Genomic DNA, 25,205 nt, shown 5'->3' with positions numbered 1-25,205 from the left:
GCTAGAGAAGTGGAGAGATCAGTAAGGGTAATAAGGCTCCTATTAAAATTATTATTTATAGAGCGCCAACATCTTCCGCAGCGCTGTACAGAGTATATTGTCTTGTCACTAACTGTCCCTCACAATCTAATCCCTACCATAGTCATGTTTATGTATGTATCAACAACAACAACAACAAATAACATTTGTAAAGCGCTTTTCTCCCATGGGACTCAAAGCGCATAAGCATGATTCCGACCATCGTGGTACAGAGGAAGAATTTTATAAGTCCGGAAATGCCAGGCTAAACAGGTGGCTTTTCAGTCTGGATTTAAATAGCTCCAGGGATGGTGCTGTCTTTACTGGGTGTGGCAGGGAGTTCCAAAGAGCAGGGGCAGCATGACAGGAGGCTCTATCTCCAGATTTTTTTAGGTGCACTCTGGGAGTGACCAAGTTTATAGAACTTGCTGATCTGAGGTTGTGAGAGGTGTGGTACAGCTTCAGCAGGTCCTTCATGTATCCAGGGCCCAGATTGTGCAGGGATTTAAATGTCAGCAGTCCAATCTTGAAGAGTATTCTCCATTCTACTGGTAGCCAGTGCAGTGAGCGAAGGATCAGTGTAATGTGACAGTGGCGAGGCTGGTTTGTTAGCAATCTGGCAGCAGCATTCTGCACTAATTGCAGGCGATGCAGGTCCTTTTTGGGGAGGCCAGCATAAAGGTCATTGCAGTAGTCCAGCCGTGATGTGATGAAGGCATGAACTAGGGTTGGAAGATCCTCTGGGGGAATTAGATGTTTAATCTTTGCAATGTTCTTCAGATGAAAGAAGGAAGATTTAACTACAGATGAAATTTGGTTTCTGAAACTCAATTCCCCATTGATTAGTACGCCAAGGCTGCGCACAAGGTTGGAGCTGTTTATGTCTGAATTCCCAATCCTGATTGGTGTTGCTTTAGGATAGAGCTGTTTTGATTGCGATTGCTGGCTTTGGACCTCAGTTTTGTCAGCATTCAGTTTCAACCAGTTATCATTCATTCAAGCCTGTAGCTCAGCTAAGCAAGAGTTTATTTTTGGGGTAGGGTCTGTTCCACTAGGTTTGAAGGACAAGTATAGCTGTGTGTCATCGGCGTAGCAGTGGTACGTCAGGCCATGACGTAGGGTAAGTGTACCGAGTGGCAACATGTAGATTGCAAACAGCAGAGGGGATAGGATTGATCCTTGTGGCACTCCGAATTGTAGAGGTGCAGGTTTGGACATTATAGGACCTAGGGATACTCTCAGTGTTCTGTCAGTCAGGAATGATCTGAACCACTGGAGGACTGATCCACTGATGCCACAGTACTCCTGCAGTCTGTTAAGCAGGATTTCATGGTCAACTGTATCAAAAGCCACTGAAAGATCCAACAGGATTAGGATGGAGCATTCCCCTCTGTCCCTTGCCATGAGCAGTATCATGTAGTGTATGTATCATAGTCTAGGGCCAATTTTAGGATGAAGCCAATTAACTTATCTGTATGTTTTTGGGTTGCGGGAGGAAACCAGAGTACTCGGAGGAAACCCACACAGACACGGGGAGAGCATAGAAACTCCATGCAGATAGTGCCCGGGCTGGACACTACTCCACCATCTCAGTGTCAACAGTAAGGATCAAGCTCAATCGTTAGTGTGACATCAGTTGGGTATACCAGAATAGTGCTGTTGCTATGGAGTTGGGGGAGGCAAGACAGAGCAGCGTCCCACTGGCTCTGAGGAAGGGAACAATGCATCAGTGTAATGCCTGCCGAATCAATTACTGCCTGTCACTTGAATCAACCAATCACTACCTGTATGCCACTAGCATCGACTGATCACTACCAGCCTGTCACTAGGATTGACCGATCACTACCTGTCTGCCACTAGAATCGACTGATCACTACCAGTCAGGCACTAGGATTGACTGATCACTACCAGACTGCCACAAGAATCAACCAAACACTGCCAGCCTGCCAATAGAATCAAGGGAACACTGCCAGCCTGCCACAAGAATCAGCCGAACACTGCCAGCCTGAAAATAGAATCAATTTATTGGTACCAGCTGGCCATTAGAATAGCTGATTAATCAAGGTAATCGGATCAGATAAGTAGTTATGAAGCTGTCTGAATCTGATTAGCCACATGGAAAGTAGTGGTATAGCCCCAAAACTACGTGCGGTTTTCATTTTTCTCACCTGAAATGATCTTTGGTATATGGTCGCCTCTCCTCCAATAAGGCCTCTTTCAGACTGGCAGCTGACAGGCGGTGAATTTACCGCCTGTCATCTGTTCTCCTGCACTGGCTAGGTGCTTGCTTAAAACTTTCCTGTAATTAGAAACTGTCACAATGTTTGTGTTATTAGTATTACTTTCTTGTGATTTGTATTCTCTATTTGTCTTTGGTAATATCTACATTAACTTGCATAAGAAAAGTAGGCGTGGCCTGGGGGTGTGGCCTGTGTTGATGGGTGGGGCTTATGGCGCCAGAATGTCTATGCCTACAGGCTCCTGAGCTGTAACAACCTCAAGTCTGCTAATAGCCAAGGGTGAGGTTGAGGTGAGGTTAATTCTGAAGCCCAATTGTTTTGACAGGGTGCAGATGCCATACAATGTCATATTTCCTCAGTTATGATAGTTATGACATAGCAAATCACCTAGACTGCACCTATGTGCATTTTCAGTTAGAAGGAACCAAGAACTGTGTTTCTCCAATAGCTGAGTAATTGAGTAATTAATATTAGGACATTGCATCTAATGGGTTGAGATATGGCCATGCAAGGTGACTGTTAATTCCTAATGTTATGCCATGCAAGCATTCCTTAATCTCATACCTGCATCATCTTCCCATGATTAACGTAACTACTATATTTTTTATTTAATTTGATAAATCTCTTGAATTTTATACTGTGAACTATTTTGTTTTGTTATTCCTCAGTGTTTTTTTTTATCTTTTTATTTTCTGTAAAAATTGAAAACGTTAACCTTTAATAAATGCTTTAAAAGTCACTTATCCATTTCTCCATGCTCCATGGTATAAATATGTGATGCTCTGTATCTGGAAACCTTCATACATATCTCTTCCACTAAGTCCTATGTGTCCTTCCCTAATATCTCCAACCCACTACCCTCTAGAGTGTAAACTTGCAAGGGCAGGGACCTCCTCCTAGTGTTTCTTGTTCTGCTGTAATTTATCATATGAACATGTACCATTATTGGTGATGTCTCATACCACACATAAACTATGTATGAGGGTGTACGTGTATTGCTGGATAGGGCATCAGGGCTATTGTACAGAGTTTTGAACTTCTTGTGTAACTATGCTCCTCACTATTTGTTTTGTACTATGTACAGTACTGTGCAAGATGTTGGTGCAATATAAATACAAAATGATAATATTATAACTTAAGGCTCCTTTCAATGTGTCCATTGCATCCCATATTGCATCAAAACATTATGCAATTAGATTTATATGGTACTTCTGCTGTGCTGCGGTTTCTGTCAGAATAATGCACAGCATGCTGTGCATTTACTGGACAAGGTGTGTTTTTACAGTGCAAGTGAAGCACACTTTCAATGCACTGTATGCTTCACTATATGCATTGCAGTAAACTCCCAATGCACCTGCTACTGATATGGTTGTCTTCACTTTTGCTTGGGGATGATGATATGGATTTTAAGAGAAAAGCTTTATCATGCTTTTTGTGGTGTAATTTCTCATCTAACCCTTAATATGCTGCATTTTCTTTTTTTTTATGATTACTGCCATGGTACTACTAACCTAAGAGGAAATAAAAAATAGTGCTAATACTATTACTGCATGCTAAAAAATGTTTGATTCAATGAAATATAAAAATAGACATTGAAAAAAACTCAAAGTGTCTAAGTGCAATAGACAGGTTTTCCAGAAATGTTTATTACTTAACCTTCTTAGCAGTAATCACGAGTTCAGCTCAGAGTGGAAAAAACAAGCCAACGGCTACCATGAGCTGAACTCATGGTAGCCGCCGGGTGGTCTATGCACAACAATGCGCGCAGCAGGCATTTTAACTCACCTCCTGGGGATCCCGACGTCGGCTGCCATTCTTCTTCCTCTCCTCCAAGGCTCTGCTTCCCCCTGGTGAGATCGCCATCTGTCATCATGACAACAGCTAGCAATTTCACTATAGGGTTACAGCGCCACCCTGAGGATGGAGAGAGAACTGCAGTGCTGGATCCCAGGGAAGTGATTGAGTGCTGGGCTGCTACAGAACTTTCTAGCAGCATGATTTTTTTCCAGGTTTTAGGATCTAAGCATTGATTTTAGACCCTATAATCTGGAAATAATCATAACGCCAAGGGTGTTAATCGCTGCTCAGCTCGTGTAGGGCCATATTTCCAATAGTGTGGTAAAGTGTTGTGTGCAGTGAGTGCACAGCAATTTTATCACTACTTACAGGGACAAAGTGGTGCATTTTGCTCAATTAGAGCAACCCACATAGCTAACAGGAGAGTTGCTAGGATAAAGTGTGTTACACTACTTGCAGAGCGCATGGCACTTTAACAGTGCTCACGCAGCGCTACCTACCTTTACTAAACCTGAATGTGGCCTATAATCAGAAAAACAGTGCTAACTTCCAGGCAAACTGCAGCTGATAAATCCTATATAATAAAACCCCTGTGTATCTGCGTCCCAGGGTGTGTGTGTGTGTGGGTCTGTGCTTTGCGTAACTGCGCATGTGCAGAAAAGCAGAGACTCGGAGTTGTGTGCGCTCGTGCGGCGGGCACGTGCGCGCGGTGGGTGCATGAGCGGCAGACGTGTGTGCGAGGAAGGTGCATGCACAGCAACAGACCTAGAGCCCGTTTTGAAATGGGCTTAGGTCAGCTAGTTTTAAATAATAGACAGTAGTTCACATGCAACCAAAATTATATTGTTGTTTCTTACTAGGTTCTTCCTCGACAAACTTGTGGTCTCTTTACTCACACTATTTTCTATAAGGAATATCCTGGTGGTCCAACTGAACTTGATAAAAATATTCAAGGAGGGGAGCTTTTCTTCACACTTGTCCTCAACCCAGTAAGTACTTGCACTTAACCAGTAATTTAAAATTGTTAAATTTTTAAAGCCCATATGTTGTCTAGTGTAAACTACAGCTATTATTTTGGCAATACATTTGTAAAGTAGTGGTATGAATACCTTTCCAGTTCTTTCAGTAAACAATCTCCTATCAGTGAGTGATCTATCCAGATGGATTGCTGGTATTGTTTATATGGTAACTTCCTTTGAAGTTCCCACAGCAGGGTACCGCTTGCTCATTTCACTAATTTTCCCCTCCTGCCCTCTCTAAGAGCCCATTCACACTTAAAAGTGCGGGAGTGATTTTTCCGCGATTTCACGTGGAAAAATCACTGGACACTGCAGTGATTTTCCCGCGATCGCGTTTAGCGCTTCTATAGCACTGAAACACGATCGCCAGGAAACCGCCTGAAAATGGTGCAGGCTACGCGTTTCCATTTGGCAATTTGCGTTAATCACCAGCGATTAAAGCATATCGTCCAAGTAAGAACGGGCCCATAGGGTATTACAGCCCTACCGCTTTCAAAAGCGCTAGCGCTTGAGCGTTTTGCCGAAATCGCCGGCAAAACACTCTAGTGTGAATGGGCCCTAAAAGCAGAGTGCAGCATGTCTGTACAACTCTCACTTATGAACTGCTGCCTAAACTGATCTCTAATAATAATTTTAAATAAAAATAATATAAAGTGTATGCGTAGCTTTATCCTGTGATGTACTGAAATGTCACAATCTTTTCCCTAAGGAAACACCCTGTAACAAGAGTGTTGAAATGAAAATAGGTTAAAAAGGAGTCCTGTAGATATCTAGTGAAAATAGCATAGGATACAAAATTCTCAGCTAAATTTAGATTATTTTCTGCTAGAGTTTAGCAGAAAACTTCCCTAAAATGTAAATCTCCAGTGTCTATAAAAGGACTACCTATCTAGCAAATGAAAGAACTGGCAGCTGCCTAATTAACACAAATGCCGGTTAGAGTTGGGCCGAACGGTTCGCCTGCGAACGGTTCCATGCGAACTTCCGTGGTTCGCGTTCGCGTCCCGCAGGCGAACGTTTGCGGAAGTTCGGTTCGCCCCACAATGCACCATGGAGGGTCAACTTTGACCCTCTACATCACAGTCAGCAGGCCCAGTGTAGCCAATTAGGCTACACTAGCCCCTGGAGCCCCACCCCCCTTATATAAGGCAGGCAGCGGCGGCCATTACGGTCACTCGTGTGCCTGCATTAGTGAGAGTAGGGCGAGCTGCTGCAGACTGTCTCTCATAGGGAAAGATTAGTTAGGCTTAGCTTGTTCCTGCCTGCATACCTGTTCTGTGAACCCACCACTGCATACCTGTACTGTGAACCCACCACTGCATACCTGTTCATTGAACCCACCACTGCATACCTGTTCAGTGAACCCACCACTGCATACCTGTTCAGTGAACCTGCCACTGCATACCTGTTCTGTGAACCCACCACTGCATACCCGTTCTGTGAACCCACCACTGCATACCTGTTCAGTGAACCCACCACTGCATACCTGTTGTGTTCAGTGAACCCGCCACTGCATACCTGTTCTGTTCAGTGGACCCACCACTGTATACCTGTTCAGTGAACCCGTCACTGCATACCTGTTGTGTTCAGTGAACCTGCCACTGCATACCTGTTCTGTGAACCCGCCACTGCATACCTGTTCTGTGAACCCACCACTGCATACCTGTACTGTGAACCCACCACTGCATACCTGTTCAGTGAACCCACCACTGCATACCTGTTCAGTGAACCCACCACTGCATACCTGTTGTGTTCAGTGAACCTGCCACTGCATACCTGTTCTGTTCAGTGGACCTGCCACTGTATACCTGTTCAGTGAACCCGCCACTGCATACCTGTTGTGTTCAGTGAACCTGCCACTGCATACCTGTTCTGTGAACCCGCCACTGCATACCTGTTCTGTGAACCCACCACTGCATACCTGTACTGTGAACCCACCACTGCATACCTGTTCAGTGAACCCACCACTGCATACCTGTTCAGTGAACCCACCACTGCATACCTGTTCAGTGAACCTACCACTGCATACCTGTTCTGTGAACCCACCACTGCATACCTGTTCAGTGAACCCACCACTGCATACCTGTTGTGTTCAGTGAACCCGCCACTGCATACCTGTTCTGTTCAGTGGACCCGCCACTGTATACCTGTTCAGTGAACCCGCCACTGCATACCTGTTGTGTTCAGTGAACCTGCCACTGCATACCTGTTCTGTTCAGTGGACCCGCCACTGTATACCTGTTCAGTGAACCCGCCACTGCATACCTGTTCAGTGAACCTGCCACTGCATACCTGTTCTGTGAACCCGCCACTGCATACCTGTTCTGTTCAGTGGACCCGCCACTGTATACCTGTTCTGTTCAGTGAACCCACCACTGTATACCTGTTCAGTGAACCCGCCACTGCATACCTGTTGTGTTCAGTGAACCCACCACTGTATACCTGTTCTGTTCAGTATACCCGCCACTGCATACCTGTTGTGTTCAGTGAACCCGCCACTGTATACCTGTACTGTTCAGTGAACCCGCCACTGTATACCTGTTCTGTTCAGTGAACCCGCCACTGCATACCTGTTGTGTTCAGTGAACCCGCCACTGTATACCTGTTCTGTTCAGTGAACCCGCCACTGTATACCTGTTCAGTGAACCCGCCACTGCATACCTGTTGTGTTCAGTGAACCCGCCACTGTATACCTGTTCTGTTCAGTGAACCCACCGCATCAGTGCGCATACCTGTGCAGTTAAGTGAACCCACCTACCTACGTGAGTGCACGCAGTGTGATATACCACTCCGTGCATACCCGATATGGACAAAACAGGTAGAGGAAGAGGTAGTGCCAGAGCCAGAGGAAGGCCACCCGGCAGGTCTGCGCGAGGTCGTGTAAATGTAATTTCGTGTGGACCTGGCCCACAGTACAGTGCTCGGAAGAAGGCACGTCCCATCACCTCCCAAGATTGTCAGGACGTGGTTGAGTATTTAGCGACACAGAACACCTCATCTTGCTCAGCCACCAGCACTACTACTAGCACCACTTCCGCTGCATTTGACACTTCGCAAGAATTATTTAGTGTTGAAATCACTGATGCACAGCCATTGTTGTTACAGCCAGATTAATTTTCACCAGCTCATATGTCTGAGTTACACGGCAACACTATGGATGTAACGTGTAAAGAGGATGAAGGACCTACTGATGGTGCATGTTTGGATTTTTCTGAGGCAAGCGAAGCTGGGCAGGATGATTACGATGATGACGATGATAGGGATCCTCTGTTTGTTCCCAATAGAGGAGGTGAAGAGGGGGACAGTTCAGAGGGGGAGTCAGAGAGTAGTAGGAGGAGAGAAGTTGCTGAAAGAAGCTGGAGCAGCTCTTCGTCAGAAACAGCTGGTGGCAGTGTCCGGCACCATGTATCGCCACCTATGTACAGCCAGCCAACTTGCCCTTCAGCATCAGCTGCTGAGGTCCCCATAGTGCCCACATCCCAGGGTGGCTCAGCGGTGTGGAAATTTTTTAATGTGTGTGCCTCAGATCGGACCAAAGCCATCTGTTCGCTCTGCCAACAAAAATGGAGCCGTGGAAAGGCCAACACTCACGTAGGGACAAGTGCCTTACGAAGGCACCTGGAGAAAAGGAACAAACAGCAATGGGATGGCCACCTGAGCAAAAGCAGCAGCAGCACACAAAAGAAAAGTCACCCTCCTTCTCCTCTTCCTCCTTCAGGTGCATCATCTGCTTCTGCCGCTTTCTCCCTTCCACCTTCACAGGCACCCTCCTCCACTCCGCCTCTGCCCTTGAGTGCTTCCTGCTCCTCTGCCCACAGCAGCAGTCAGGTGTCCGTGAAGGAAATGTTTGAGCGGAAGAAGCCAATTTCGGCCAGTCACCCCCTTGCCCGGCGTCTGACAGCTGGCGTGGCGGAACTGTTAGCTCGCCAGCTGTTACCATACCGGCTGGTGGACTCTGAGGCCTTCCGTAAATTTGTGGCCATCGGAACACCGCAGTGGAAGATGCCAGGCCGCACTTATTTTTCGAGAAAGGCCATACCCCAACTGCACCGTGAAGTTGAGAGGCAAGTGGTGTCATCTCTTGCGAAGAGCGTTGGGTCAAGGGTCCACCTGACCATAGATGCCTGGTCTGCCAAGCACGGGCAGGGCCGCTACATTACGTACACAGCCCATTGGGTCAACCTGGTGGTGAACGATGGCAAGCAGGGCGCAGCGGACCAAATTGTGACACCTCCACGGCTTGCAGGCAGGCCTCCTGCCACCTCCTCTCCTCCTGCTACATGCTCTTCGCTGTCCTCCTCCTCCTTGGCTGAGTGGCAGTTCTCCTCTCCAGCTACACAGTCCCAGCTCCGCAGGGCCTATGCTGCATGCCAGGTACGACGGTGTCACGCCATCTTAGACATGTCTTGTCTCAAAGCGGAGAGTCACACTGGAGCAGCTCTCCTGGCTGCTCTTAAGAAACAGGTGGATGAGTGGCTGACCCCGCACCACCTGGAGATAGGCAACGTGGTGTGCGACAACGGCAGCAATCTGCTTGCCGCTTTGCATATGGGGAAGCTGACACACATACCCTGCATGGCACATGTCATGAATCTAGTTGTTCAAAGATTTGTGGCAAAGTACCCTGGCTTAGCGGATGTCCTGAAGCAGGCCAGGAAGCTCTGTGGGCATTTGAGGCGGTCTTACACAGCCATGGCACGCTTTGCGGAAATTCAGCGGAAAAACAACATGCCGGTGAGACGCTTGATTTGCGATAGCCCGACTCGCTGGAATTCGACCCTGCTCATGTTCTCCCGCCTGCTAGAACAGAAGAAAGCCGTCACCCAGTACCTCTACAACTACAGTAGAATGAAACAGTCTGGGAAGATGGGGATGTTCTGGCCCAACAACTGGACACTGATGAAAAATGCATTCAGGCTCATGCGGCCGTTTGAGGAGGTGACCAACCTGGTGAGCCGCAGTGAGGGCACCATCAGCGACTTAATTCCCTACGCTTACTTCTTGGAGCGTGCTGTGCGTAGAGTGGCGGATGAAGCTGCGAATGAGCGTGACCAGGAACCGTTACGGCAGGAACAGGCATGGGACCAATTTTCATCAGACCCAGCTGTTTCCTCAACACCTGCGGCAGCACAGAGGGGGGAGGAGGAGGAAGAAGAGAAGTCGTGTGCAGAAGACGAGTCAGACTCAGGGGATGATGAGCAAGGTGTTTCTTTGGGGGAGGAGGAGGGGACGGCGGCAGGAGAACAACCGCAGCAGGCGTCGCAGGGGGCTTGTGCTGCTCAACCTTCCCGTGGTATTGTTCGCGGTTGGGGGGAGGAGGTTGACTTACGTGACGTCACTGAGGAAGAGCAAGAGGAGATGGAGGGTACTGGATCCGACTTTGTGCAGATGCCGTCTTTTATGCTGTCCTGCCTGTTGAGGGACCCCCGTATAAAAAAACTCAAGGGGAATGAGCTGTACTGGGTGGCCACACTACTAGACTGAGAAGAGAAGTCGCCTAAGTCACAAAAGTGTTAAGTACCTCACCTTTATCAAAATGAATGAGGCATGGATCCCGGAGGGCTGCTGCCCGCCCCAAGACTAAGTCAGTCCCCGCACACACAGCATCTCTGCCTGCACGCCGTGTGACTGGCTGCCTGGCCTGCCCCAAGAAGACTAAGTCGCTCCCAGTCCCTCCACACAGCATGTCTGCCTGAAGGCTGCTAGCAGCGGTTGCTGTAATAATTTTTCTGGTGCGTGTACATGACTGCCTAATTTTTTTTGCTGCACTGCGGGCAGCTGCAACAACAAAAGAAAAGGCATGTACATGCGCCCATTCCCCTTCGTGATCATTACCTTGCCGTGGTGAAGGGGCTTGCGTATCACAATGAAGCAATGACCGACGCCTAGATGAGTGTCTCGGGGGGCACACAAAAGATAATAAGTTCGTTGCTTCATTGTGGTCAGACCAAATTTGATCAGCTGGACAGTCACTGTTCTGTCATTCAGCTACATCAGCCAGGCGACCATATGGGCTGTAAAGCCACCAAAACCTGCACTCTCGCCATGGTGCACACCAGTCCAGCACGGCCGTCACTACACAAACAGCTGTTTGCGGTGCGTTACACGGTGAGTTTGGTGTGTCAGTGTGAAGCAGTACCTTAATTACACTACCTGATTGATGTATACACATGCAAGATGTTTTAAAGCACTTTAGGCCTGTCATTTAGCATTCAATGTGATTTCTGCCCTTAAAACGCTGCTTTGCGTCAAATCCAGATTTTTCCCGGGGACTTTTGGCGTGTATCCCACTCCGCCATGCCCCCCTCCAGGTGTTAGACCCCTTGAAACATCTTTTCCATCACTTTTGTAGCCAGCAGAATTTTTTTTTTCCAAAGTTCGCCTCCCCATTGAAGTCTATTGCGTTTCGCGAACTTTTCCGCGAACCGAACGTTCCGCGGAAGTTCGCGAACCTAAAATCGGAGTTCGGCCCAACTCTAATGCCGGTAACCTTGTTGGCAGCTAGAGGGTTAGATTCAGCTGGATAAGATACTGGTAAGGCTGTTGCCTTTGGTGTAGGATTTGAGCCCTTGACCAGGGCTAGAATACTGGCTCAAGCCAGTATGTAAAACTGTAGGGAGACCTCGGGCAATTCTCAATAATAATAATAATAATGATCCTGGCTGCCCATGGAGTGTGCCATCATACCATGCATCATAGTGGTGCTTTGAGTCCGCCAGAAGAAAAGCGCAATATAAATGTTCTGTGTCATGTCATTTTTTTTCCCTGAACTTTTAGGGTCAGTGGAAATTTGGAATTAGGAGAATTTCTGCTTATCAGTAGTGATGAGTTTGAATTTGACATAATATTAATTTTTCAGCAGAATTCACAATTTTGAAATTGGAATGCAAAAATTTTGGCTACTACAAAATAAATTTTACTTGTAATCCTGATGTGTAATTGTGGCATAATACATAATTTTGTGAAAATGTAACGTTCTCATGCCCATTGACTTCAATGCATTTTGATGAAAATGTGTTTTCTTGTTCCCATAGATTTCAAATAATTTGTGCAAAAATGTTGTTTTATAATGCCCAGTGGATTCCTTGAATGTAATTTTGTGTAACTTGTCATAATTGCATGCAAAATTAAAAAAAAATCAAGATTACCCACAAAATCGTAATTACGATTGTATTCGTAAAAATGGTGTAAAAATTCACGAAAGGAAAATGACCCATTACAGTCAACACTTCCACTCAGTAGTATAGGATAATTTAAATTCAACTGTTTATTTTTTGTTGTTCATTTTGATTGTAAATTTGGCAAAAATCATTTCTGTATGTAGCTTTGGCATGGTAGCTAGATTATTATTATTATTATTATTCATCATTTATAAAGTGCCAACATATTCCGTGGTGCTGTACACAGTAAGAAACAAACATTGGGTACAAAATTATGCAGGAGAACAGAGGCGCCAAGAGGATAAAAGGAAGCTAAATGAGCTTAAAAAACTAATTCTTGGTAAATAGAGGAGGTAGTGGTGGACTTACCTCCTCCAAGTAGACACACAACGACCGTAGTAAAGACAGTCAATATATTTTATTTATGAACTCCAAATATGCAACGTGTTTCGCAGGTTTGATCCTGCTTCATCAGGCAATAACAACGGAGCAATAGTATATGTGGTCAGTAGAAGAGCCAGGCACCTCTGGGATATTGGGTACAAAATAATACAGACAATTGTAAACACCGATCTACAAAATACAGCGTTGCTACAGAATACAGAATTGGTACAAAAATACAGAATTGGTAATTGCAGTGACAAAATGAATGTGAATAAATATGTCACAAATTCCAAGACAGAAAAGCTTACAATGTAAAGGAATGGGGGAAACAAGAGGTGGGGTAGTATACAATATTCATACCTGGTGGCAGTGTGTTGTAAGTTATCTAGTAGGAGTACAAAAGGGGAGGTCAAAAGGGGAACTGGCTTAAGGTAGAGCGTATGCTTGATGGAAAAAGTGCATTTTGAGGGCACGTTTTAAGATATGAAAGGTTGGAGAGTGACGGATGTGTTGCGGCAGGGGATTTCAGAGGAGGGGAGAAGCACTTGTGAAATCTTGTATAAATGAATGCGAGGAGGTGATTATAGAGGAGGACAAAAGAATGTGATATGCAGATATGAGATTGCGGTTGGGTTGATATATGGAAACTAGTGACAAGATGTACAAAGCAGGGAGATTGTGGAGAGCTTTGCAAGCTAGAGTTAAGAGTTTGAACTGGATCCTCTGGTTAATTGGTAGCTAATGAACAGCTTGACAGAGAGGAGCAGCAGAGGAAGAGCCAGATGAACCAGAAACACTTAACTTGTATAATAATTTAACTTCAAGTAGAAGTATCAAAACATTAACACGAATGTTTTTTTTTCAAATTGGGGTATACAGAAACTATTCTAACTGGGGTTCATTTGCATTCAACAGCAGAAAATAATTTAAATTTCAAGTAAAAAGATAAAGTGTATCTGAGCAAAGAGTGCATGGGAATCGAGGCTCTTGGGCAAAGGGATTTTCACTTAGATTTCCAGCCTGGAAAGTTACTGTATGAAAAGTCAAGTAATTTATTAATTTCCAGAAAGAGGCTTGAGATGTTCTGATGGGGGAGCTACAAATAATACATGGTTGTTAGGAGGTTTTTGCTTCCTTTGCGGAATAAATAAACAAGTTCGTATTCCATTCTGGTCTGTCACAAAGTTGCACGCTGTTTCTGTGCAGAAACTAATAATTATGTGTAACACTATGTAAGACTAGTGTTAAACAGTAACAGTTGGCACATGTGCAGATTTGAAGTGAAAAGCAAGAAGCGATGTAAGATTAATGTTTTCTTTGTTGTGTTATTGTAACACTGTCTCATAAGGGTAATGAGAGAAGCGGCATAAGTGAGGTGTTACAAATCAGAGTGGTTCATCCATATCACCAGTGGAAGAAATAGACTAAAGTGGGACAAATTCATTTGAGAAACTGCCTTATTAGCAGTTAGATTTGGATGCTTGAATGCAGCATACAGCAGAGTCCTCACCAAAGCAACTTGATCCAAGCAAAGAAGATAAAGAATTACAGTGTTATAGAAAACATGAAATGGAAAACCAAGAGCCCACTATAGTGCAGTATGTATAGAACCAAAGGAGATGTCAACATATGTAGAATGGAGTGATACTCGCAAAGATGGGTCACCTCAAGGGCATCCACTGTATAAGCAGGCGGGGGGAAAAAATTGACCACACTTGGGTTATGAAGTCGTTTTCTGTAGGCATTCCTTATTTAAAAAGCAACATGTTTAAAAGGGCTGCAGGATAATGGTAGTAGAATATCGGTAGTTTTACAGATATTCTACTACTCTCATGCAGAACCCTCCTCTGGTGATGCCTAACCCTTAAACACCCCTCCCTGGTGGTGCCGAACTCCTAATTCCACCCCCAGTGATTCTTAATGCTTAACCCCCCTTAGGGGTGCCTAACCCCTAACCCCATCCCTGGTGGTGCCTAACCCTTAACCCTCCCCCCCATTGGGCAACTAACCTTAACCCCCCAAACAAGCATTAACCCCCCCCCCCCCCACCTAACCTTAAAGAGGAACTCCAGTGAAAATAATGTAGTAAAAAAAGTGCTTCATTTTTTACCATAATTATGTATAAATGATTTAGTCAGTGTTTGCTCATTGTAAAATCTTTCCTCTCCCCGATTTACATTCTGACATTTATTACATGGTGACATTTTTACTGTGGGCAGGTTATGTAGCTGCTCCTAGCTGTTTTGGCTGTTAGAGACAGCTGTAAACAGCTAATTCCTGTCTGTGAACATTGTTACATTGTGGCAGTTTGCCCAGAGTACCGCAGTACTCAGAGCCTCTTGTGGGAGGGGTTTCAGCACAAAATCAGTCATACAGCGCCCCCTGATGGTCTGTTTGTGAAAATCATTATATCTCTCATGTAAAAGGGGGTATCAGCTACTGATTGGGATAAAGTTCAATTCTAGGTTGGAGTTTCTCTTTAAACCCAACAACTTGTTTAAATGGCCACCCAAATAGAGGCTACAAATTGTAGCCGCTATTATAGCGGGAGCCAGTTCACTACTGTGAGCGCCAAGATTTCTGTCTGCTAAAAGCAATAGGGGAGATAGCTGGGTCCTTTTAAACTTGCAGTGTTTTCAAATGATCCTCTCTGTGGTACCTAGAAGCAAGATGCAACACCCATCCACCAAAGGTGGATAATGAGCAATTGAAATTGGTGAAACAGAGGTGTCAACAAGAATAAGATACACTAAAAAAAAGTTTTAAAAAGAGGTAGCGATGGACTTACCTCTGAATGGAAGCCATTAACGATTTCATTCAAGAACAAAACTACTTTATTTGGAAAAACTCCAGTTAAACACCAATTCCAAACTGGGGTTTATCCAAATAAAGTAGTTTCCTTTTTGAACGAGACTGTTAGTGTCTTTCATTCAGAGGTAAGTCCACTGCTACCTTCTTTTTTATTTGTCATTAGTGTATCTTATTCTTGTTTGCACCTCTGTTTCACCAATTGTTCCAAGAAAATTGGAGGTACAAGAAGTGAACAGGTTCCTTAGTATAATCAGAATATGATTCTTTACCTAAACACTGACGCAGTGCAGGCATCACATTTTAAAGTAGCTACACCAAGTGTAACAGGTGTGTAATATGGTATTGAACCACTGGATGGTGACAGTGAATCTCTATGGATAACACATTCATTTAAAGGAAAGGTTGGCAGTTAGAAGGAGAAGGTACCAGTAGTCTCTCATAGGAGATAAGGTCTGAGAATCGTGCACCTAGCAGTATCAGTACTTCTTATCCTTTTCAGGCCTAGGTCCACAAAATGACCAAGATTAAACGCTATTTGTAAAAATATCTGTTAATACCCTGGTTTTATTTGGACAAATCTCCACCAGAGTTCAGTGTATTCAAGCTTTCACAACATAAATATATCTTTTTACCTCTGGCTTTATTAATACTTCAAATCTATTGCACTTCATTTGATTCAATTCCACACAAAAGAGGTAATTATGTTACTAACAGTTCTACAGAAACTAAAAGAAGTAATGCTTTTATTAAGATAACTGAGCCGGACTCTGAGAGTGAAAATCCAGGTAACAGAAACAGCCTTCCACATATACAGCAATGATTTTTCAGAATATCACAGCAACATTTTTTTTTCATCTTTTTTTAGTATAAAGATTACATTAAAACCTCCAGACTGTAGGTTTGATTATTTTTATTAATTTATTTAAGTATTTATATAGCGCCGACATATTATTATTATTATTAATTGTATTTATAAAGCGCCAACATATTACGCAGCGCTGTACAGAGTATATTGTCTTGTCACTAACTGTCCCTCAGAGGGGCTCGCAATCTAGTCCCTACCATAGTCATATGTCTATATTGTGTAGTGCTTGTATCATAGTCTAGGGCCAATTTAGGGGGAAGCCAATTAACTTATCTGTATGTTTTTGGGAAACCGGAGTGCCCGGAGGAAACCCACGCAGACACAGGGAGAACATACAAACTCCTTGCAGATGTTGACCTGGCTGGGTTGTGAACCGGGGACCCACCGCTGCAAGGCGAGAGCGCTAACCACTATGCCACCGTGCTGCCCACTCACCAGTGATTACACCCAAAACCAATGGAAAAGCATGACCACATACAATTCCAATTATATTTTTCTGTGATGACAGAGTATATACATATAACATTATATATGATGACATTACAGTAATCACACAAGAATGTGTGTGACAACAAGACCGGACTGGTTTTCCTGAGCTGGAAAACACAAAAGAACTCTGAAGTTCATTACTAATCTATCTGGCCTGGATTTTTTTTAACAAAAAAAGTAACTAACGGTAAATCATTTTTAGTTCATTGTCAGTTATGTTATCTGGATGACAAGAGCCTTGGTAAATCAGACTCAGTATGTGGCAATTATTATTATTATTTAGTACTAGTTGATGACCCGGCATTGCCTGGGTATGTATTTGGCTGTTTTTGGCTTTGCCCACTTTTTCTAACCTTGTCACATAGTCATGCAATGACCAAGTTTATGAGCTTTGGGGTCCTTGGCATCAATAAGTTAAATTTTCCCATTGAAATGAAACAAATCTGATTGGCTGTCCAGTCATCCAATGACCGACTGGTGTGAGGCCTCTACCACGAACAGTATAAGAATGGTAGCAATTTAAATATTCCCTTTGCAAATCAATAGGTTAATGTTAATTGACTGTTGCAGGCTCCATCCACTTTCAAAATTAAGAAGGTTCAAATTACATTCTTCTGGAAGTCTAACAGGAAAATATGGAAACTGGGATGGATTCTTATCAAACCTAAAAAAAAAAAAAAGCAAATGACCAAAACATTTTCATAATTTATAGATACCTTTAAATCTTTTATAATGGTTTGCAAGTATTTTAAATCAGTAACCTAAAATTATTGCATTAAAATCCATCCAGCATTTTATGTGATGCAAAATATTTTTACACACATAGTAAAGCAATAACAAATGTCAGATAAGCAGGGAATTAGAAGGTGGTAGTGTGGCACCGGCTGTGAAAGAGAAAGATGGAATATGCAATAAGTTTTAGCCTCACATATTGCAGGAAGTAGAAAGATCAGAAGAGGTGGAATGGAATCATTTTATTTTCTATTTGACAGAACAAAGGTCATGAGCTACAGTTTTGCAGCATGTCAGACAAACTCTAGACAGATGAAGGTCAGTTATACTTCTGAGTGAGCAAACAGTTGTGCATATGTACGAAGGAGCTGTGCACATTTCATTATAAAGAAAAAGGGCAGCAAGGGGTGGCTGATGAAAGTACAAGAAGGATCGCTGCCTCCAGAACACTTCTACTTATCAAGCAATGAAGATATTTAACTATAACTAGAAGACTATTAGAGTGAAAAAAAAATGAAAAAAAAAAACCTCTACTGAGCAGGCATTTGCTGGAAATGACTCAAAGTCTTATTACATTAAGAAATTATAAATAGCCCTGAGGCCCAGTTTGAAATGAAGGAACCTGTCACCAACTCAGTTGTAGGTCATAATGGTATTTTTACTAGAAAATAAATCACACATGACCCTCTGGATTTACTAGCCTAGAAGAAATGAAAATCCCTTCATCTCATCTAAAAAGACCTATAAAATGGGCTTTGAGAATTTTATCAAGGTTTTACTTGGCTGGTGAATCCTGATTAACATTTTATAATTTTTTGAGGCTGATAAGCTGAGTTAAGCCAGACCGCTCGCTCTTAAAGTGGCACTGAAGCGAAAAGAAAAAAGTATATCATGAATTGTATGTGTAGTACAGATAATTCAGAGAACATTAGTAACAAAGAAAATAGTCTCATATTTTTATTTTCAGATGTATAGCTTTTATAACATTGCATAATTCTGCCATATTTGCAATTCACAAACCATACTCTGTATTTTAAACAATAACACAGAATAGAAAAATTTCCCGTTAAACTTATCTAAATCTTTCTCTGACTGTTTCTTTGGTGTATAAGGGCTCCAGAAAACAGCACTGTAGCCGACCCAACTTGGATCAGAGAGCTCAGAGATTTTTTGCATAGATAACAAATGAAGTTTCTTAACTCTTTGTGTACTGGGAACAACATGAGAATCTATTCTGTGCTACTAATCTCTATTTCTTAGCTGTGTCTACTCATACAATTCATTATCTCATAAGATTTTTTTTTTGCTTCCGTGTCACTTTATAACTAATATTATTATTATTATTATTATTATTATTACTACTACTACTATAGAATTAAATATAACCCTTTAAGATGTGTCTGTTAAACCAAGTATTTTCTTTGTAATACATATTCTGAATATCCACCTAAGAAAATAAATAAATGAATGATGCTACTAGAAATGAGGTATTTTAAAATGATGAAATCCCCTTCTGCATCAGCTGGAAATTTCTGGGGTACCACCTGCTGGCCTGAGTCCAGGTTCATTTGTGTTGGCACAGTTCTACATTTGCATATGAATGGATATTTCATCTGCAGTTGAGTAATGTATAATGTGCATTTGAAATGATATTCATCCCGACCACCTACTGAATTCAATAAAATTATTAAAAGCCTTAAAGAAGACACTTTCGTTTAAAATAGCATTTTACAGACAATTATTTAAAAAAATAAAATTATATTGCAAGAATTTTTTTTTCATTTGCATTATACAAATCTGAAGTTTTGCTCACAAGCTGTAAGCAGTCAATTAGACTCCTAAAGAAAACCTCTGGCACTAACAAATCTGGCATTACAGAGGATGCTGCTCAATTCGCTCAGTTAGTGAGGAGCTGTCACTCATTATGGAGTTGTGGTTTTTGTATTACCGGTAATCACCTTTGACAGAGATGCAGTAATCTAGAATTCTGGGCAGGACTCACTCTGCCTCAGTTAGTATACAGGAGGACTGCTATAAACTATTAGTAAGATGGTATAGGACACCCACCTTTTTAGCTAGATACTATGATGGAGAGGACCCATCTTGTTGGAGGGGATGCTGAGCTGCCGAGTCTTTGCTGCATTTATTTTGGGATTGCTCATTAATTACGCCTTTTTGGGAAAGAGGGATTTCTGTTATTAAAGATGTAAGTCGATTAGAGATGGAAGTTAATCAATGGAAGGTTTTGTTTCATCTAACCCCAATATCCACTAAAAAGGCCTCAGTAATCCCATTTCCACTTAATGCAGCAAAGAGTTTGATTCCTACACGTTGGAGACCCTCCTTGTCCCCAACCATCAGGAGCTGGTTCCTTCTCATCAATTGATTACAAGAAGTCGAAGAGGCTATATTGCCAGAAAAAGATTAAATGGAAAAACACAAGACTTCATAGCTTCCCTGGATCATGTATCAAGCTTATGCAGAACATCTAGCTATTCTCAGTAAGGAGGATACCTCGGACTAAGTGGTTTATATTAAGAGGCCATGAGTCATGAGGCTTGCGTCATGGAGACCTGACACGCGTTAATGTTATCTGTTTAATTGTTTTTGGTGTTATCAAAAAATAGCCTGGTGGTCACTAGGGGAGTGTACGCCTGTGGTTCCTAAGTGGTTAATTCACTTAAGAACCACAGGCTTTCACCCCCCTAGTGACCACTAGAGATGGCCCAGCCTTGGAGAACGCCTGCTCATGGAGAAGCACATGATCAGTTTAATCAGCTGATAGATTTGTAAGCCTCTGATTTGCTGTGATGACTTCCTGGTTTAACACATGATCATGACCAGCAAATCAGAGCCTTACAAATCTATCAGCTGATCAAACTGATCATGTGCTTCTCCATGAGTTCTCCAAGGCTGGGTCATCTCTAGTGACCACCAGGCTATTTTTTTTTTTACAAATTAGTGCATTTGCAGCTTTAATAGCTAGCTGCAGAGCCATACAATTGAGCACACAAATGAACCCCCCCTCCCCTTTTCTGTCCACCAACAGAGCTTTCTGCTGGTGGGCTCTGATCACTGCTGCAGGCTGTTTTTTACTATTAATTTAAGTTCTTTTATAAATGTATATGTTTTTATTTATTTTTATTATTCCCCTTTCTCCCCTCGCAAGCCAATCAGGGTATTCCCTTCTCATAGGCATCAGCCTATGAGAGGGGGTCGCGATCAGAGCCTCTCTAGGGGACAGTCAAGTGACACGGCTGAGCCCAGTTCTGTAGATAGTAACACAGGTGTGGATCTGGTGACTAGAACTGACATCTGATGCAAATGGTGCAAGGGATGAAGTGGTGCAATGGATAGAGATGTACCGAACGGTTCGCCGGCGAACGGTTCCAGGCGAACTTTGGGGGTTCGCGTTCGCCTGCACCAGGCGAACTTTTGCGGGAAGTTTGATTCGCCCCATAATGCACTATGAGGGTCAACTTTGACCCTCTGCATCACAGTCAGCAGGCACATTGTAGCCATTCAGGCTACACTAAGCCCTGGAGCCCCCCCCCCCCCTTATATAAGGCAGGCTGCGGCGGCTATTAGCCTCACTCGTGTGCCTGCTAGAGACAGACTAGAGACAGCTGCTGCAGACTTGTTCTTCTAGGGACAGATTAGTTAGGTTCTTGGCTGCTTAGCTTGCTCCTGGCTGATTGTTATTGCTTTTATAGCACCCCTCAATAGCTCTTTTCAGAGCTCATCCTGTACTTTTTTTTCTGTGTGTCAAACTGACACTTTTGTTGCCCAAAGTTCGCCTGGAACCGTTCGCCGGCGAACCGTTCGGTACATCTCTATCCATTGCACCACTTCATCCCTTGCTAATTGATAGTGTATGTGCCACTGCCAGCAGCCCAGCACATTCAGTGACTACCTGTGTATGTGACAGGGAGCTGCACATTGTACTGCCCAGTACTGCATATGTCCCAGTACCTGTTGTGTTTACTTAACCCACCTCATCACTGCATATACCTAGCTTTGTGTTGAGTGAACCCAGCTCACTGCATCTAACTACCTGTTGTGTTCAGTGAACCCACCTCACTACATCTAAGTACCTTCACTGTTCAGTGAACCCGGCTCACTGCATCCAACTACCTGTTGTGTTGAGTAAACCCAGCTCACTGCATCTAAGTACCTTTGCTGTTCAGTGAACCCAACTCACTGCATCTTACTATCTGTTGTGTTCAGTGAACCCAGCTCACTGCATCTAAGTACCTTTATTGTTCTGTGAACCCAGCTCACTGCATCCAACTACCTGTTGTGTTCAGTGAACCCAGCTCACTGCATCTAAGTACCGTTACTGTTCAGTGAACCCAGCTCACTGCATCTTACTATCTGTTGTGTTCAGTGAACCCAGCTCACTGCATCTAAGTACCTTTACTGTTCAGTGAACCCAGCTCACTGCATCTAACTACCTGTTGTGTTGAGTGAACCCACCTCACTGCATCTAAGTACCTTTACTGTTCAGTGAACCCAGCTCACTGCATCTAAGTACCTTTACTGTTCAGTGAACCCAGCTCACTGCATCTTACTACCTGTTGTGTTCAGTGAACCCAGCTCACTGCATCTAAGTACCTTTATTGTTCAGTGACCCAGCTCACTGCATCTAAGTACCTTTATTGTTCAGTAAACCCAGCTCACTGCATCTAAGTACCTTTACTGTTCAGTGAACCCGGCTCACTGCATCTAACTACCTGTTGTGTTCAGTGAACCCAGCTCACTGCATCTAAGTACCTTTACTGTCCAGTGAACCCAGCTCACTGCATCTTACTACCTGTTGTGTTCAGTGAACCCAGCTCACTGCATCTAAGTACCTTTACTGTTCAGTGAACCCAGCTCACTGCATCTAACTACCTGTTGTGTTGAGTGAACCCAGCTCACTGCATCTAAGTACCTTTATTGTTCAGTGAACCCACCTCACTGCATCTTACTACCTGTTGTGTTCAGTGAACCCAGCTCACTGCATCTAAGTACCTTTACTGTCCAGTGAACTCAGCTCACTGCATCTTACTACCTGTTGTGTTCATTGAACCCAGCTCACTGCATCTAAGTACCTTTATTGTTCAGTGAACCCAGCTCACTGCATCTAAGTACCTTTATTGTTCAGTGAACCCACCTCACTGCATCTAAGTACCTTTATTGTTCAGTGAACCCACCTCACTGCATCTAAGTACCTTTACTGTTCAGTGAACCCAGCTCACTGCATCTAACTACCTGTTGTTTTGAGTGAACCCAGCTCACTGCATATACCTAGCATCTCCCCCCCGAGATGGACAAAATGGACAAACCAGGTAGAGAAAGAGGTAGAGGCAGACCCAGAGGAAGGCCACCAGGCACCGGCAGGTCTGTGCAAGGTGGTGTTGCTGTGATTTTGTGCGGACCTGGCCCAAAATACAGTGCTCAGAAGAAGGCACGTGCCACCACTTCCCAAGATCAGGACGTGCTTGACTATTTAACACAGAACACCTCATCTCCCGCAGCCACCAGCGCTACAACAAGCACCACATCTGCTGCATTTGACACTTCGCAGGAGTTATTTGGTGGTGGTGGTGAAATCACTGATTCACACCCACTACTGCAACAACAAGAAGAAGGGGCAGGTACACCACCTCATACATCTGAGTTAGGTGGCGATGTTATGGACGTAACGTTTGAGGAGGTGGATGATGAACCACCTGAAGTTGGTGCAGTTGAGGAGGTGTCTGAGGAAAGCGAAGCTGGCCAGGAGGATTATGATGACGATTATACGGATACCACATATGTTCCCGGTAGAGGAGATGACCAGGGGGACAGTTCAGAGGAGGAGTCAGAGAGGAGTAGAAGGAGACGACTCCATGATAGAAGCAGAGGGAGCTCGTCCTCAGAAACAGCTGGGGGCAGTGTCCGGCGCCATGTATCGCCAGCTATGGCCAGCCAGCCAACATGCCCTTCAATGTCAACTGCTGATGCCACCGTAGTGCCATCACCCCAGGGGGGCTCAGCGGCTTGGAAATTTTTTCACGTGTGTCTCAGATCGGAGCAAAGCCATCTGTTGTCTCTGCCAGCACAAATTGAGCCGCGGAAAGGCCTTCTCTCACGTAGGGACAAGTGCCTTACGAAGGCACCTGGAGAGAAGGCACACACAGCTATGGCAAGAACACCTGAGGAAAAGCAGCACCCCTCAAAAGACAAGCCACCCTCCTTCTCCTCTTCCTCCTTCAGGTGCATCGTCTTCATCCACTTTCTCCCTTGCACCTTCACAGCCCCTCTCCTCTGCCCACAGCAGTACCCAGCAGTCCGTGAAGGAAGTATTTGAGCGTAAGAAGCAAATGTCTGCCAGTCACCCTCTTGCCCGGCGTCTGACAGCTGGCGTGGCGGAACTATTAGCTCGCCAGCTATTACCATACAAGCTGGTGGAGTCGGAGGCTTTCCGTAAGTTTGTGGCCATTGGTACACCGCAGTGGAAGATACCAGACCGCAATTATTTTTCACAAAAGGCCATACCCAAACTCTACCGTGCAGTTGAGAGGCAAGTGGTGTCATCTCTGGCACACAGCGCTGGGTCAAGGGTCCACCTGACCACGGATGCCTGGTCTGCCAAGCACGGGCAGGGCCAATACATTACATACACAGCCCATTGGGTCAACCTGGTGACCGATGGCAGCAAGCAGGGAGTACGTGGCTGCGCAGCAGACCGACTTGTCACACCTCCACGGCTTGCAGGCAGGCCTCCAGCCACCTCCTCTCCACCTGCTACCACCGCTTCGCTGTCGTCATCCTCCTCCTCCTCCTTGGCTGGTGCCGCGATCTCCTCTCCAGCTACACAGCCCCAGCACCCCAGGGCCTATGCTGCATGCCAGGTACGACGGTGTCACGCAGTGTTAGACATGTCTTGCCTGAAAGCGGAGAGTCACACTGGAGCAGCTCTCCTGGCTGCTCTTAACAAACAGGTAGAGCAATGGCTGACCCCGCACAAGCTTGAGATCGGCAACGTGGTGTGTGACAACGGCAGCAATCTCATTGCTGCGTTGAATTTGGGAAAGCTGACACACATACCCTGCATGGCACATGTGCTGAATCTGGTCGTGCAAAGATTTGTGTCCAAGTACCCAGGCTTAGAGGACGTCCTGAAGCAGGCCAGGAAGTTGTGTGGGCATTTCAGGCGCTTTTACAAGGCCATGGCACGCTTTGCGGACATTCAGCGTAGAAACAACTTGCCGGTGAGACGCCTGATTTGCGATAGCCCGACTCACTGGAATTCCACCCTGCTGATGTTCTCTCTCCTGCTAGACCAGGAGAAAGCCGTCACCCAGTACCTGTATCATTAAAGTACAAGGACACAATCTAGGAGGATGGGGATGTTGTGGCCCAACAACTGGACACTGATGCGAAATGCATGCAGGGTCATGGAGCCCTTTGAGGAGGTGACCAAACTGGTGAGTAGTGATGAGGGCACCATCAGCGACTTGATCCCCTACGCCTACTTCCTGGAGCATGCCGTGCGTATAGTGGTGGATACAGCTGTGGAGGAGCGTGAAAGAGAAGAGTTACGGCAGCAGGAGTCGTGGGAGCCATTTACACCCGAACCCGATGTTTCCACAACACCTGCGGCAGCACAGAAAGGGGGAGGAGGAGGAGGAGGAAGAAGAGGAGTCATGTGGGGAAGGAGAGG

At 44.6% G+C, this 25,205-nt stretch overlaps 1 protein-coding gene across 6 annotated transcripts in view; it reads left to right on the top strand.

Annotated features, from left to right (window-relative positions):
• LOC137571489 (bifunctional heparan sulfate N-deacetylase/N-sulfotransferase 3-like) overlaps positions 1-25,205 on the top strand; it is a 353,270-nt gene that overhangs the window by 177,339 nt on the left and 150,726 nt on the right. For all 6 annotated transcript variants that reach the window (XM_068280713.1, XM_068280686.1, XM_068280704.1 and 3 more), the window contains one exon: positions 4,916-5,044. In XM_068280713.1, the coding sequence (XP_068136814.1) occupies positions 4,916-5,044 (129 nt within the window). The remainder of the gene's footprint in view (positions 1-4,915; positions 5,045-25,205) is intronic.

This window comes from Hyperolius riggenbachi, chromosome 1 (assembly GCF_040937935.1).
Source record: "Hyperolius riggenbachi isolate aHypRig1 chromosome 1, aHypRig1.pri, whole genome shotgun sequence".
NCBI classification, from domain to species: Eukaryota; Metazoa; Chordata; class Amphibia; order Anura; family Hyperoliidae; genus Hyperolius; species Hyperolius riggenbachi.
The sequence above is the reverse complement of the archived record's forward strand: the minus strand, read 5'-3'. Positions and strand labels throughout refer to the sequence as shown.